At 51.2% G+C, this 14,701-nt stretch overlaps 1 protein-coding gene across 1 annotated transcript in view; it reads right to left on the bottom strand.

The window, feature by feature from the left end:
- NCOR2 (nuclear receptor corepressor 2) overlaps positions 1 to 14,701 on the bottom strand; it is a 480,522-nt gene that overhangs the window by 245,796 nt on the left and 220,025 nt on the right. Inside the window, 1 exon segment of the mRNA XM_060250121.1 lies at positions 5,919 to 6,043. Within this exon segment, the coding sequence (XP_060106104.1) occupies positions 5,919 to 6,043 (125 nt within the window).

The following is a 14,701-nucleotide window of genomic DNA, read 5'->3' as shown; positions in this document are numbered from 1 at the left end:
TTTCGTAACTACTGTAGAGGAGAGGCACTATCTCTGGGCTGGGAAATCCCTGGAGATTTTTTTTGGGGGGAGGGGGGTGGAAGCTGAGAAAGGACAGAGGACTCGGCAGGGCGTATTTCCATACAGTCCGTCCTCCAAAGCAGCTAAATTTCTCCAGGAGAGCTGATATTGTGATCAGTTGAAATCCCAGAAGATCTACAGGCCCTGTCTGGAGGGTGGCAACTTTATGTGGGACATCCGTTAGCTAGGGTCCAAGCAGCATGCCTCTTTTGCCTGTCACGGGACCTCAGCTGTGAATTTCTTGGATACTTTTGTTTTGTTAGTAAAGTGAAAGAAGAAGAAGATATTGGATTTATATCCCACCCTATACTCTGAATCTCAGAGTGGTCACAATCTCCTTGACCTTCCCACCCCCCCTCCCAACCAACAGACACCTGTGAGGTGGGTGAGGCTGAGAGGGCTCTCACAACAGCTGCCCTTTCAAGGACAACCTCTGCCAGAGCTATGGCTGACCCAAGGCCATTCCAGCAGCTGTAAGTGGAGGAGTGGGGAATCAAACCCGGTTCTCCCAGTCCGGGCACTTCACCATTACACCAAACTGGCTCTCAGGACACTCTGTGAGGTGGGTGGGGCTGAGAGAGCTCTCCCAGCAGCTGTCCTTTTAAGGACAACTCCTGCAATAGCTATGGCTGACCCAAGTCCATTCCAGCAGGTGCAAGTGGAGGAGTGGGGAATCAAACCCAGTTCTCCCAGATAAGAGTCCGCACACTTCACCACTACACCAAACTGGCTCTCAGGAGACAGACACCCTGTGAGGTGGGTGGGGCTGAGAGGGCTCTCACAGCAGCTGCTCTTTCAAGGACAGCTCTGCAAAAGCTATGGTTAACCCAAGGCCATTCCAGCAGCTGCAAGTGGAGGAGTGGGGAATCAAACCCGGTTCTCCCAGATAAGAGTCCGCACACTTAACCACTACACCAAACCGGCTCTCACCTTTTTCCCTGTAAAGAGATACAGAAAATGCTGTTTAGTCGCAGCTGACTTTATGGTGACCTTGGAGAGGTGGGGTTTCCAAGGCAAGAGGCTAACGGAGGCAGTTTGCCCTTGCCTGCCTCTGTGTGGCGACTCTGGTCTTTCTTGGTGGCCTCCCATCTAAATACTAACCAACTTTTTCTTATAGAAAATGCTTGTCTCTTCGTTTTAAAATTTTTCTTTAAGATTATGCAAGGCTACTCTCGCGTGCCTCCGTGGCACGATGTTAAGCATTTAGTGCCATTTTCTTATTTTAAACGTAGTTTTCGCCTTGCGAAAAAAAGACACGTTCCCACTTCCTTGCAGTGGGCTGCTGCAGTTTCTGGGCCTCAGCTGCAAAGGGACCTGGCGGAGACGGGTTGAATGGGGGGGCAGCCAAACCGTCCTGGCTCCTTCCCTGTCCGTCTTCCCCAAAGGGACCCGCTGACAAACGCATTTGCCTCGCCTGAGCGTAAGGAAGCCAGATGCTCCTATAAGCCCGGGATTAAGCCCCGTTAGAGAACAGAAGTGCGGCCTGCCAAATCCTCCACAGAGATGACGCAGGGCTTCCTTTCCTCTCCTATTAGCAGGAAGGACTAGGAGCCGGGCACGGCTGCTGCTGGCTGCCAGTCCCCCCACGAGGCTCTGCTGGCGCAGGGTGGATTTGATTTAGGGGAGGGATGGTGGCTCAGTGGTAGAGCATCTGCTTGGTAAGCAGAAGGTCCCAGGTTCAATCCCCGGCATCTCCAACTAAAAAGGGTCCTGGCAAGTAGGCATGAAAAACCTCCGCTTGAGATCCTGGAAAGCCAATAAAGGGGAGGGACGGTGGCTCAGTGGTAGAGCATCTGCTTGGTAAGCAGGAGGTCCCAGGTTCAATCCCCAGCATCTCCAACTAAAAAGGGTCCAGGCAAGGAGGCATGAAAAACCTCCGCTTGAGACCCTGGAAAGCCAATAAAGGGGAGGGACGGTGGCTCAGTGGTAGAGCATCTGCTTGGTAAGCAGGAGGTCCCAGGTTCAATCCCCAGCATCTCCAACTAAAAAGGGTCCAGGCAAGGAGGCATGAAAAACCTCCGCTTGAGACCCTGGAAAGCCACTAAAGGGGAGGGATGGTGGCTCAGTGGTTGAGCATCTGCTTGGTAAGCAGAAGGTCCCAGATTCAATCCCCGGCATCTCCAACTAAAAAGGGTCCTGGCAAGTAGGCATGAAAAACCTCCGCTTGAGATCCTGGAAAGCCAATAAAGGGGAGGGACGGTGGCTCAGTGGTAGAGCATCTGCTTGGTAAGCAGGAGGTCCCAAGTTCAATCCCCAGCATCTCCAACTAAAAAGGGTCCAGGCAAGGAGGCATGAAAAACCTCCGCTTGAGACCCTGGAAAGCCACTAAAGGGGAGGGATGGTGGCTCAGTGGTTGAGCATCTGCTTGGTAAGCAGAAGGTCCCAGGTTCAATCCCCGGCATCTCCAACTAAAAAGGCAAGTAGGCATGAAAAACCTCCGCTTGAGATCCTGGAAAGCCAATAAAGGGGAGGGATGTTGGCTCAGTGGTTGAGCAACTGCTTGGTAAGCAGAAGATCCCAGGTTCAATCCCCGGCATCTCCAACTAAAAAGGGTCCAGGCAAGCAGGCGTGAGCAACCTCAGCTTGAGACCAGTGTTTCCTCTAAGCTGTTAGTGTGAGCTAGTTCACAATTTTTTAGTGTCTAGCTCACACATTTTTGTCTCAGCTCAGGAAAAACAGCCCTAGAGCAAACTAATTTATGTAATAACTCACAACTATAATGCCAGTAGCTTGCAAAATAAAATTTTTGCTCACAAGACTTCACAGCTTGGAGGGAACATTGCTTGAGACCCTGGAGAGCAGCTACCAGTCTGTGTAGACAAGACTGACTTTGATGGACCGAGGAGGGTCTGATTCAGTAGAAGGCAGCTTCATATATTCATATGAGTAACCGAGCGAGAGGACACAGGACAGAGGGCCCCCACTCTTTTGGATTGCAAGGGACTGATCAACTGCAGAGAGAGGCATGAAGGGATAGCTCCTGTCAGGGTCTTGGAGAAGCCTTACAATTTTTTTTTGGAGGAGGAGTATTTTTTGTACTTGTGCCTCTGCCATACAATATTTTTTTGGGGGGGAGGGGGGTTGTATATTTTGTGTGTGTGTGTGCGTGTGTGCGTGCCCGTGCCTGAAAGTCATGGTGACTTTTGACGACCCCTTACTGCGACATGGAGGACATTCAGAGAAGTGGCTTGATACAGCCTGCCTCTGCCTCCCAGTCCTGGTATTCTAAGGCCTTCCTTTGCAGAAGCCTTGTAAGATGGGATATAGCAGGGATGGCCAAAGTTGCTTAACATAAGAGCCACATAAAATAAATGTCGGGGAGGGAGGGAGGGAGGGAGGGAGGAAGGAAGGAAGGAAGGAAGGAAGGAAGGAAGGAAGGAAGGAAGGAAGGAAGGAAGGAAGGAAGGAAGGAAGGAAGGAAGGAAGGAAGGAAGGAAGGAAGGAAGGAAGGAAGGAAGGAAGGAAGGAAGGAAGGAAGATGGATGGGGAAGGGAGAGATGGAAAGGAAGCAACTTTAACTTTAAATACCTTCTCCAAGCCAGTTGACAGGACAGTGGGAGCTTGAAAAGCCACACAAGTGAGCCACATATGGTTCCCAAAGCCACAGTTTGGCCACCCCTGGAATCTAGACTAGTTTACTGGGATATCTTGCCCACTGGCTAGCTGTACGATTTGCTGCCCTTTTACTTAACTCAGTCTGATTCACATCTTATTTCTGGTATTTAATGGGATTTACACATTATATTCAAGACATCCGAGAGCTAAATTTTTTCTAAGCCCTTTAATTTAGATTCTTGCAACTCAGACTAGCGCTGCATTGTAAGTTATTTAAATTTAGCCTTTTAAGCTCTTTTGATCAATGGGCATAATGTTTGGATGTTGCTTTCATTCCCGCCTGTTCACACAACCATAGGGACACTTCTCGTGCGACAGTTTCCTGCGGAAACTGTTTTTTTTTTTTTTAAATAATGTTCTATTTCTTTCGTAAGCTGCCTTGATTCCACAAGGGAGAAAGTTGGCTAACAAATGTATTAAAGAAATAAAAATAAATACGGTGCAAGCTGCACCCAGTGAGCCAAGATTTCGCACTGACCACCACGATGGGATCAGCATAAAACATACTGGCACAGATGTACTGTGCAAAGCATCGTGCAAAATCACTTGAGAACAGACAGAGAAAGGTGCCCTTGCTGCAGAAGCGGGATAGTGACAATGTGTGCTCAACAGCTGGCACTGTCCCTTGTGTAAAGAGTCATTGAGCCTTTAAGCCCTGTTGTTGGCCCTCCAGAGGACTTGGCTGGCCACTGTGTGAGACAAGATGCTAGACTAGATGGACCACTGAACTGATCCAGCAGGGCTCTTTGGATGTTCTTATGAAGGTCTTGGCCTCCAGGCCCTGTTGGTGGACTTCCAGGGGAACTGGCTGGCCACTGTGACAGACAGGATGCTGGACCAGATGGACTACTGGGCTGATACATCAGGGCTCTTCTGACGTTCTTATGAAAGCCTTACCCTCTCTGCACTGTTCTTGGCCCTCCAGAGGAACTGCTTGGCTGCCGTATGAGACAGGATACTGGACTAGATGAATCACTGGCCTGATCCAGCAGCACTCATCTTAGGTTCTTATGAAGGCCTCTGACTCTATGCCCTCTTGGTGGCCTTCCAGAGGACTTGGTTGGCCACTGTGTGAGACAAAATGCTAAACTAGATGGACCACTGAACTGATCCAGCAGGGCTCTTCTGATATTCTTATGAAGGCCTTGGCCTCCAGGCCCTGTTGGTGGACTTCCAGGGGAACTGGCTGGCCACTGTGAGAGACAGGATGCTGGACCAGATGGACCATTATTGGTCTGATCCAGCAGGGCTCTTCTGGTGTTCTTAGCATCAGGAGAAGGCCTTGGCCTCTCTGCCCTGTTGTTGGCCATTCAGAGGAATTGATCAGCCACTGTGAGAGACAGGATGCTGGACCAGATGGACTACTGGGCTGATCCATCCCATCAGGGCTCTTCTGATGTTCTTATGAAAGCCTTGCCCTCTCTGCCCTGTTCTTGGCCCTCCAGAGGAACTGCCTGGCTACCGTATGAGACAGGATGCTGGACTAGATGAATCACTGGCCTGATCCAGCAGCATTCATCTTAGGTTCTTATGAAGGCCTCTGCCTCTATGCCCTGTTTGGTGGACCTCCAGAGGAACTGGTTGGCCACTGTGTGAGGCAGGATGCTGGACTAGATGGGCCCTCACTGGTCTGACCCAGCAGGGCTCTTCTGAGGGGAAGGCCTCAGCCTCTCTGCCCTGTTGTTGGCCCTCCAGAGAAACTGGTTTAGGCCACTGTGTGAGGCAGGATGCTGGACTAGGTGGACCACTGGACTGATCCAGCAGGGCTCTTCTTATGTTCTTAGGAAGGCCTCTATGCCCCGTTTGCGGCCCTGCAGAAGAAATGCTTGGTTACTGTGTAAGACAGGATGCTGGATTAGAAGGACCACTGGTCTGATCCAGCAGGGCTCTTCCTATTTTCTTAGCAGGGGAAGGCCTCAGCTGCTCTATCCTGTTCCACAGCAACTGGCTGGCCGCTGTGGAATTACGTAATCAATTACAAAAGAAGAAATAATGCCATTCAGATCGGCCACTGTGTGAGACAGGATGCTGGACTAGGATGGACCGTTGGTCTGATCCAGCAGGATTGTTTTTATGAGACGCAAAACCAGATCCTGCCAACTGTCTTTTGCAGAACTGAAAGTTTCTCTGCTACGCTTGGGCGGGGGGGGGGGGGGGGGGCATCAAGTGGAAGCTGACAGGCAGGTGTTCTGCCGGTAGCTCTAATAGCTGCCGGAGGGGAGGAGAGAAGCCGTCCGACTTACTTTGTCAGCTCCTCTTTGTCGTTGTCAGCTTCTGGCTTATCTTCTTCCTTTTCCATGTCTTTCTCCTTCTCTTTCTCATCTTTTTCGTCTTGGCTGCTACGGGGCATCTGTTGCTGCTGCTGCTGCTGCTGCTGTTGCTGAGAAATCGGGGCCAGGGGAAGGAGGGAGAAAAAGGCACAAGAGTTTGAGCACCTGGGTAAAGCAGAGACAGCGGCACAAGGTCGGGCAATCAGGAAGACAAACGATGACACCCCCCCCCCATCGCAAAAGCTAAGAGCGTTATCACCAGCGTTCTCTCTAAGCTGAGCTACTGTGAGCTAACTCACAGTTTTTTTAGCTTCCGGCTCCCGCCTTTTTGTCTTAGCTCAGGAAAAACGGCCCCACAGCAAACTCATTTCTTCCGTAACTCACAGCTTTAATGCCAGGAGCTCACGAAGTAGGATTGTTGCTCACAGCACTCCGTAGCTTAGAGGGAACACTGGTTATCACCCGCCCCTGGGTTGGAAATGCAATTAAAAAAATAGTTGGGGTTGACCATAGGAAAAAATATGTATCGCTAGACAAGGACAGAATGCTTTCCAACAGACAAGGCCGGCCTCAGACCGCCTGGCACCCAAGGCAAGGTTAATTTCTGGCACCCCTCCCCCTGCACTCGTAACCGAGTCATATTGGGGGTGGGTCCCCCATTTGGCTGGCGCCCTAGGCAGCTGCCGAGTTTGGCTAGTGGCAAGGCCGGCCCCTGCCAACAGATAAGAAGAATTGCAGATTTATACCCCGCCCTTCTCCCTGAATCATAGACTCAGAGCAGCTTACAATCTCCCTTATCTTCTCCCCCTGCAACAGAACCTTGTGAGGTGGGTAGGGCTGAGAGGACTCTCACAGCAGCTGCCCTTTCAAGGACAACTCCTGCAAGAGCTATGGCTGACCCAAGGCCATTCAGCGGTGGAGGAGGGGGGAATCAAACCCGGTTCTCCCAGATAAGAGTCCGCGCACTTAACCACTACACCAAACTGGCTCTCAGGATAAGTTCAGGATCTGCTCTTCACAAAACCAGAAGAAGCAAAAAGATCTTGTTTTTCGTTTTTTAAAAATCTTACGGACTTGCTTTCCAGCTCCCCTAATATATCGCTGTGCTTTATTCCTCCCCCCTCCACATGACATCACCGCCCGCCCCCCCCAGAAGACGGATACAGCTGACAATTTTAGTATTAACCTATGCTTCAAAAGGGGCAAAAATTATCTTGATGATGTTGGCAGGACAGACCTCATACTCGGGTATACGGAGCGACTGCTTGGTTTTTCACCTTGCCACCATGTACTTGGACTTTTCTTAGGGGAGGGGGGGAGGCAGGGCTTTTGTGAAGAAAAAGCCCAGCAGGAACTCATTTGCATATTAGGCCACACCCCCTGACATCACCATTGTTTCACAAAGGGCCTTTTGTGTAGAACAAGCCCAGCAGAAACTTGTTTGCATATTAGGACATACCTCGACATCACAATGTTTTGCACAGGGCCTTTTGTGTAGAACAAGCCCAGCAGGAACTCATTTGCGTAATAGGCCACAACCCCTGACATCACCATTGTTTCACACAGGACCTTTTGCGTAGAGAAAACCAAACCGGAGCTCCTTTACATATTAGGTCACACCCCCTGACATCACCATTGTTTCACAGGGCTTTTTGTGTAGAACAAGCCCAGCCGAAACTTGTTTGCATCTTATGCCACACCCCCTGACATCACCATTGTTTTGCACAGGGCCTTTTGTGTAGAGAAAGCCCAGCAGGAACTCATTTACAATTGGGCCACAACCCCCGACATCACCATTGTTTAGCACAGGGCCTTTTGTGTAGAGAAAGCCCAGCAGGAACTCAATTACATATTAGGCCACACCCACTGACATCACCATTGTTTCGCACAGGTCCTTTTGTGTAGAAAAAGCCCAACCGAAACTTGTTTGCATATTAGGCCACACCCCCTGACATCACCATTGTTTTACACAGGTCCTTTTGTGTAGAAAAAGCCCAGCAAAACTAGTTTGCATATTAGGCCACATCCCCTGACAGCACCATTTTGTGTCGAAAAAGCCAGCAGGAACTCATTTGCATATTGGGTTACGCCCCCTGACATCACCATTGTTTCGCACAGGTCCTTTTGTGTAGAAAAAGCCCAGCGGAAACTTGTTTGCATATTAGGCCACACCCCCTGACATCACCATTGTTTTACACAGGTCCTTTTGTGTAGAAAAAGCCCAGCAAAAACTAGTTTGCATATTAGGCCACATCCCCTGACAGCACCATTTTGTGTCGAGAAAGCCCAGCAGGAACTCATTTGCATATTAGGTTACGCCCCCTGACATCACCATTGTTTCGCGCAGGGCCTTTTGCGTAGGAACCCCCCCTGCAGGAGCTCATTTGCATATTAGGCCACACCCCCTGACATCACCATTGTTTCACACAGGACCTTTTGTGTCAAAACAGCCCAGCAGGAACTTATTTGCGTATTGGGCTAAACCCCCCGACATCACCATTGTTTCACACAGGGCTTTTGCGTAGAAAAAAACCAGTAGGGGCTAATTTGCATATTAGGCCACACCCCCTGCTCAAAAAAAAAAGCCCTGGGGGGAGGAGGTCACACATTCTCTGCATGCAAAATGCCCCAGGCTCAATTCTGGGCTTCTCCAAATACAGTGATTTCAGGTAGCAGGGCTCGGAAAGCCCCGCACCCCAGCAGCTTTGGGGGGGGGAGGGGCGGAAATCCTAGGTTTTCTTATTTTTGTTTTTTGAATCATCCCTTATTTCCGCACTAGACCTTTATCCTGGTTCAGCCCTGTCCCCAAACTGATTTTTGCACTAGGGCTTGTTCTGGGTGGAGAGCCCTTTTGATCCTGGCGCTTCTCTCCGTTTTCGCACATGTTGCCCCGGAGCTGTGAGCTGGCGTGGCACTCTCCTGTGGCAAGCAGAAACTGCTTGGAAGAGAATCCTGCTTGCGGCGGGAGAGTGCTGCGCCAACCTGCGGCTCCGGGGCAACTTGTGTGAAAACGGAGAGAAGTGCTGGGATCACCCGGAACAAGCCTCGTGCAAAATCGGTCTGACATTCTACACTTGAATCACAGAATCATAGAAACTGTCTGGAGGCGGCGCTCCGGCCCCTCCTCCTGAACCTCCCGGGCGAGGGGTTCCGACCGACAACCTCCGAGAGGGAGCAGGGCCGGGAGGAAGTGCCAACTGTCCTGCTACGACTTCTAGGCCCTCGGCCCGCCTATCTGGATGCCTTGCGAGTAATGCCCTGGATCCAGTCGCCCCGACATGCTCACTGCCCTGCAGGGATTGGAAGGAGGCAAGGGCGGAGGGTGCAGGGCAAGGGATTTAGCTCTGTTAGCAAGGGCCTGCCGGGGAGGAAGAGCCTGTGATCGATTCCCCACTCACCTTGCTCCGGTCTCGTCGCTCCTTTCCCCTGTTGGGAATGCTGCTGGATTTCGCACAAGTTGCCCAAGCCAGTGAGTTGCCCCGCCCCTTTTCAAGTTCCCTCCACGGCAGACAGAAACCGGTTTTCAGAAAATCCTGCCTACTGCGGAGGGAACTTGAAAGGAGGCGGAGCAACTCATAGGTCCGGGGCAGCTTGTGCGAAATCCAGCAGCAGCCCTGCAGAGAAGAGGAGGAGCGGAGAAAGGGTAGTGGGAAATCGGTCTGTGTCTTCTGAAAGGAGAAGGAAAGCTAAGCACGGGAGGGCCGCAGGGGGGTACAGGGGGCTGCAACCTCCCTCCCAGCCAGATTCTGAGCAACTTAACGCTGTGATTAGAGAAAGTAGAACAGGGCTCCCAAATAATTAAGCTGTTAAACTGAAGAAAGAATTGAAACGTCATCAAAATCTAGAGAGAGACGTCTTTTTAAGAAAGGCGGCTGCGTTGAAGCTGCACTCCCCAGGAGCACCTGCCTTGTGAATTTCAGTTGGATTATTTCCAAGTTTGGATTTTTTATCTTTTCATTGGAGATGGGGTTTTGTTTTTGGCCCCCTTGGGGTTTCTGTTACTTTAAAGGCCCTGACGCCGCCAGCCTCTATCGTTATTGTATTGTTTATAATGTGTTGTAAACAATCCTTGTAATATATATATATATATATATATATATATATATATATATTATATATATATTTTGCAAGCTGAAAGATGGTGTGTTACTTGGTGGCTTCGATCAGTCTACTAATTACACCAAGTGCCCTTCAGGCAGCCGATTTTGAGGCACAGCTTGCAGCCTCCGAAGCAAAATCACACCCCGGAGCCGGAACCCTCACCTCCTTTGGGAACCAGACAGAAACCAACCAGGGGAACCGACTCCCCGGGAACCGGACAGAAACCAACCAGGGAACCGACCCCCGGGGAACGCGACAGAAACCAACCAGGGGAAACCGACCCCCGGGAACCGGACAGAAACCAACCAGGGGAACCGACCCCCGGGGAACCGGACAGAAACCAACCAGGGAAACCGACCCCCGGGAACCGGACAGAAACCAACCAGGGGAACCGACCCCCCCTCCCTCCGGGAACCGGACAGAAACCAACCAGGGGAACCGAACCCCGGGAACCGGACAGAAACCAACCAGGGGAACCGACCCCCGAGAACCGGACAGAAACCAACCAGGGGAAACGACCCCCGGGAACCGGACAGAAACCAACCAGGGGAACCGACTCCCCGGGAACCGGACGAGAAACCAACCAGGGGAACCGACCCCCGGGAACCGGACAGAAACCAACCAGGGGAACCGACCCCGGGAACCGGACAGAAACCAACCAGGGGAACCGACTCCCCGGGAACCGGACAGAAACCAACCAGGGGAACCGACCCCCGGGAACCGGACAGAAACCAACCAGGGGAACCGACCCCCGGGAACCGGACAGAAACCAACCAGGGGAACCGACCCCCCGGGAACCGGACAGAAACCAACCAGGGGAACCGACTCCCCGGGAACCGGACAGAAACCAACCAGGGGAACCGACCCCCGGGAACCGGACAGAAACCAACCAGGGGAACCGGACCCCCGGGAACTGGACAGAAACCAACCAGGGGAACCGACTCCCCGGGAACCGGACAGAAACCAACCAGGGGAACCGACCCCCGGGAACCGGACAGAAACCACCCAGGGGAACCGACCCCTGGGAACCGGACAGAAACCAACCAGGGGAACCGACCCCCCGGGAACCGGACAGAAACCAGCCAGGGGAACCGACCCACCGGGGAACCGGACAGAAACCAACCAGGGGAACCGACCCCCCCTCCCTCCGGGAACCGGACAGAAACTGACTCTGTGACTTTACGATTCTATGATTCAAGTGTAGAAAACCAGTTTGGGGACAGGGCTGAACTATTTTTATTTTATTTATTTATTTTTAAATTTTACTTTAGGTTTATATGCTGCCCACTCTGCAAGCGGACTCTGGGCAGCTAACAATCATAGCAAAAAACAATGCAATTTACAATTATAAAAGAACAAAACGCATATAAACAATTTAAAACAACATTACAGGTGCTATAAAAATCTAGGATTCAAGTGCAGAACTGGTCATGTTTCACAGTCGGCGCCAAAGTAGAAGAGTCTTCTTCCTTTCTCTCTCAAACAGGGAGGGAAAGCCAGTTTGAAAATGAAGCTTATCTGAAGCTTTTAGCAGTTGTAAAAAAAAATGACGACGGAAATTAAAAAACCTGCTACCTGATCGATTGGGTTGGGGCCACGGTGATGTCTAAGGGGACCAAATGCTCAGCCAAATGAGCCAGCCCCAATGTACAGTTAACTTCTTTTGCCCCTCCGCTGATCAGTCTTCCTCGTATCATCTAAACACAACTGTCTCCCCTTTTTGCCGACACATTCCCCAGCATGTATGTGTAGGCCAGGCCGTTGAGAACACAAGAAGAGCCCTGCTGGATTCAGACGAGTGGCCGTAAGAACATAAGAGAAGCCATGTTGGATCAGGCCAACGGCCCATCCAGTCCAACACTGTGTCACACATTCCCCCCCAAAAAACCCCAAGTGCCATCAGGAGGTCCACCAGTGGGGCTAGAAGCCCTCCCACTGTTGCCCCCCCCCCACCGCAAGAACCAAGAATACAGAGCATCACTGCTCCAGACAGAGAGCTCCAACAATACACTGTGGCTAATAGCCGCTGATGGACCTCTGCTCCATATGTTTACCCAATCCCCTCTTGAAGCTGTCTATGCTTGTAGCCGCCGCCACTTCCTGTGGCAGTGAATTCCATGTGTTGATCACCCTTTATATTTGAAAGCTGGCGAGACTAGGGCAGAGGGTAGCTGAACTATGGCACATGTGTCTCTTTCACACATATTGTGTGGCTCTTGAAGCCCCCTCCGCCCTGTTGGCTGGCTTGAGGAAGGCAAGGGGGGTGGGGGGTCACAGGTTCAAATTCTCTGCCAGCCATGAAGCTCACTGACTGACATGGTCACTCTCAGTCTGTCCTACCACACGGGGCTGTTGTAGGGATCAAACAGGGAACGGGAAAGTCACGTCTGTCACCCCAAGTTCCTTGGAGGAAGGAGATGATAATGTAGCAAACTATATCAATGAACACTGAACTGTGGTCAGCGCTGGCTGGTCAGAAGATATTTCTTTTTTTGGTCAGCTGATTAAAGGTTTATAAGCGATCACCCTAACTCAGGGGTGTCAAACATGCAGCCCGGGGGCCAAATCAGGCCCCCGGTGGGTTCCTATCAGGCCCCCGAGCAACTGGCTGCCATCTGCTTCTTCTGCACCACAGCTGGCGTTGCCAGGCTTGCTCAACTGCACAGGAGCTACAGAGCAAACCCTCTATTTTCTCCATTGGCTGAGGCTCCTCCCTTGGGGAGGACGGGTGGGGAAGGAAAACTTACTTTGCCAGGCTCTCTCAATCGCACAGCAGAGCTACTGAGCCAGGCCTCTCTCCCTTCTATTGGCTGAGGCTCCTTCCTCTCCTGGTCCTCTGGGGAAGGAAGGAAAGAGTCAGAGCTTCCTTTGCCCAGTTCCCTGGATCCCATGGGAGAAATACAAAGAAAGCACCTTTAAGACCAACGAGTGCTAATGTTTAAGCACGTTTTATTTTAAGTTTTTTTTTTAAAAAAAAAATCTTAGTTGTGTTTGTCTGGGTCCTTTATAAACTTTATATCTCTGCTACCTAATCTTAAACAGATACACATGTAGCCCGGCCTGACAAGGTCTCATTGATGTCACGTCCAGCCCTCACAATAAATGAGTTCGACACCCCGGCCCTAACGGATGAACCAAGGAGGATTCAGTTGCATTAAAACACAACGTCTAATGCACCGACGCATATGGATAGTGGGTATGTCCAATGCAGCCGTTCATGCCATGGGGCACATACGGCTCACGGAACTTCTGCCAAGCGACCTGTGCAGCCAGGAAGCGAAAGCGGAAGGTTCTCAAAGGCAGGAAGGGCTTGGCCAGGCTTACACGGATGGGGATTTCGGTTCATTCATAAACAAGGCTTAGAATCAGCCGCGCCTGGATATACTCTGCAACCAACCCCTGCCGTGTCTAACACTGCCTATCCAGATGCCGCAACAAAGCTGCTACTTGCGGATGCCAGCGGATGCTTGTGTCTAGCCTACGGTGGCCAAACAAGACGCCTCCAACCTGGGGAAAGATTTGAGCCTAACCAGGGGCACCAAAGGCCGAGGTCTCTCATATTTTAAAGCAGTGGTCCCCAGCCTTTTTGGCACCAGGTTTTGCAAAAGACAATTTTTCCACAGACCGGAGGGAGGGGGGCGGGGATGGTTTTGGGATGATACAATTGTGCACTTTATTTCTATTAGTCTGGTGTGGTGGTTAAGTGTGCGGACTCTTATCTGGGAGAACCGGGTTTGATTCCCCACTCCTCCACTTGCAGCTGCTGGAATGGCCTTGGGTCAGCCATAGCTCTGGCAGAGGTTGTCCTTGAAAGGGCAGCTGCTGTGAGAACTCTCTCAGCCCCCACCTACCTCATGGGGTGTCTGTTGTGGGGGGAGGAGGATAAAGGAGATTGTGAGCCGCTCTGAGACTCTGGAATTCAGAGTGGAGGGCACGATATACATCCAATGACTTCTTATTATTACTACATTGTAATATATAATGAAATAATTATTCAACTCACGGCCCAGTTGCTAACAGGCCACTAAGGGTTGAGGACCCTTGTTTTAGAGCAGGGGTGGGGAACCTTTCTTCTGCCAAGGGCCATATGGATATTTATAACATCATTTGCGGGCCATAAAAAAAAATCAACTTAAAAAACAGTGCTCCGCCAAGGGAGAACGATTCAAGGCGGCAAAATTAATGCAAATAATTGTTTTTCTATTTGAAGTCATGTGGGGAGAGCCTAATCTGGCGCACACATACATACACACACACGGCCCGCCGCCCTAGGCAAATGCATAGGTCCAGGGCTTTTTTGTAGAAAAAGCCCAGCAGGAACTCAGTAGCATATTAGACCACATTGCCTAATATTAGCATATGAGGCCACACACTCATTAGCATATTAGGCCACACCCTCTGGGATAATCAAGTGCAAACTGAACTATGACACTAACTTTTCCAGGCCCTGCAGCAATTCTGGCTGGCCAACCCAGCCCCAGGGGAGGCTGCCGCACAGTACATCTGGGCCCTGTGATCCCTGCCTGGCCCTGGGGAGGCTGCTGCATAGCACAGCTGAGCCCCACGACCCTCGCTGGCCAGCCAGGCCCCAGAGAGGCTGCCACGTGGCTCGGTTGGGCTCAGCAATCCCCAAGGGCCACACCAAGTGACCTCAA

Source organism: Heteronotia binoei, chromosome 11, assembly GCF_032191835.1.
Source record: "Heteronotia binoei isolate CCM8104 ecotype False Entrance Well chromosome 11, APGP_CSIRO_Hbin_v1, whole genome shotgun sequence".
Taxonomy (NCBI): Eukaryota; Metazoa; Chordata; class Lepidosauria; order Squamata; family Gekkonidae; genus Heteronotia; species Heteronotia binoei.
Note: the sequence above shows the minus strand (reverse complement) of the source record. Positions and strands in the feature narration are given on the sequence as shown.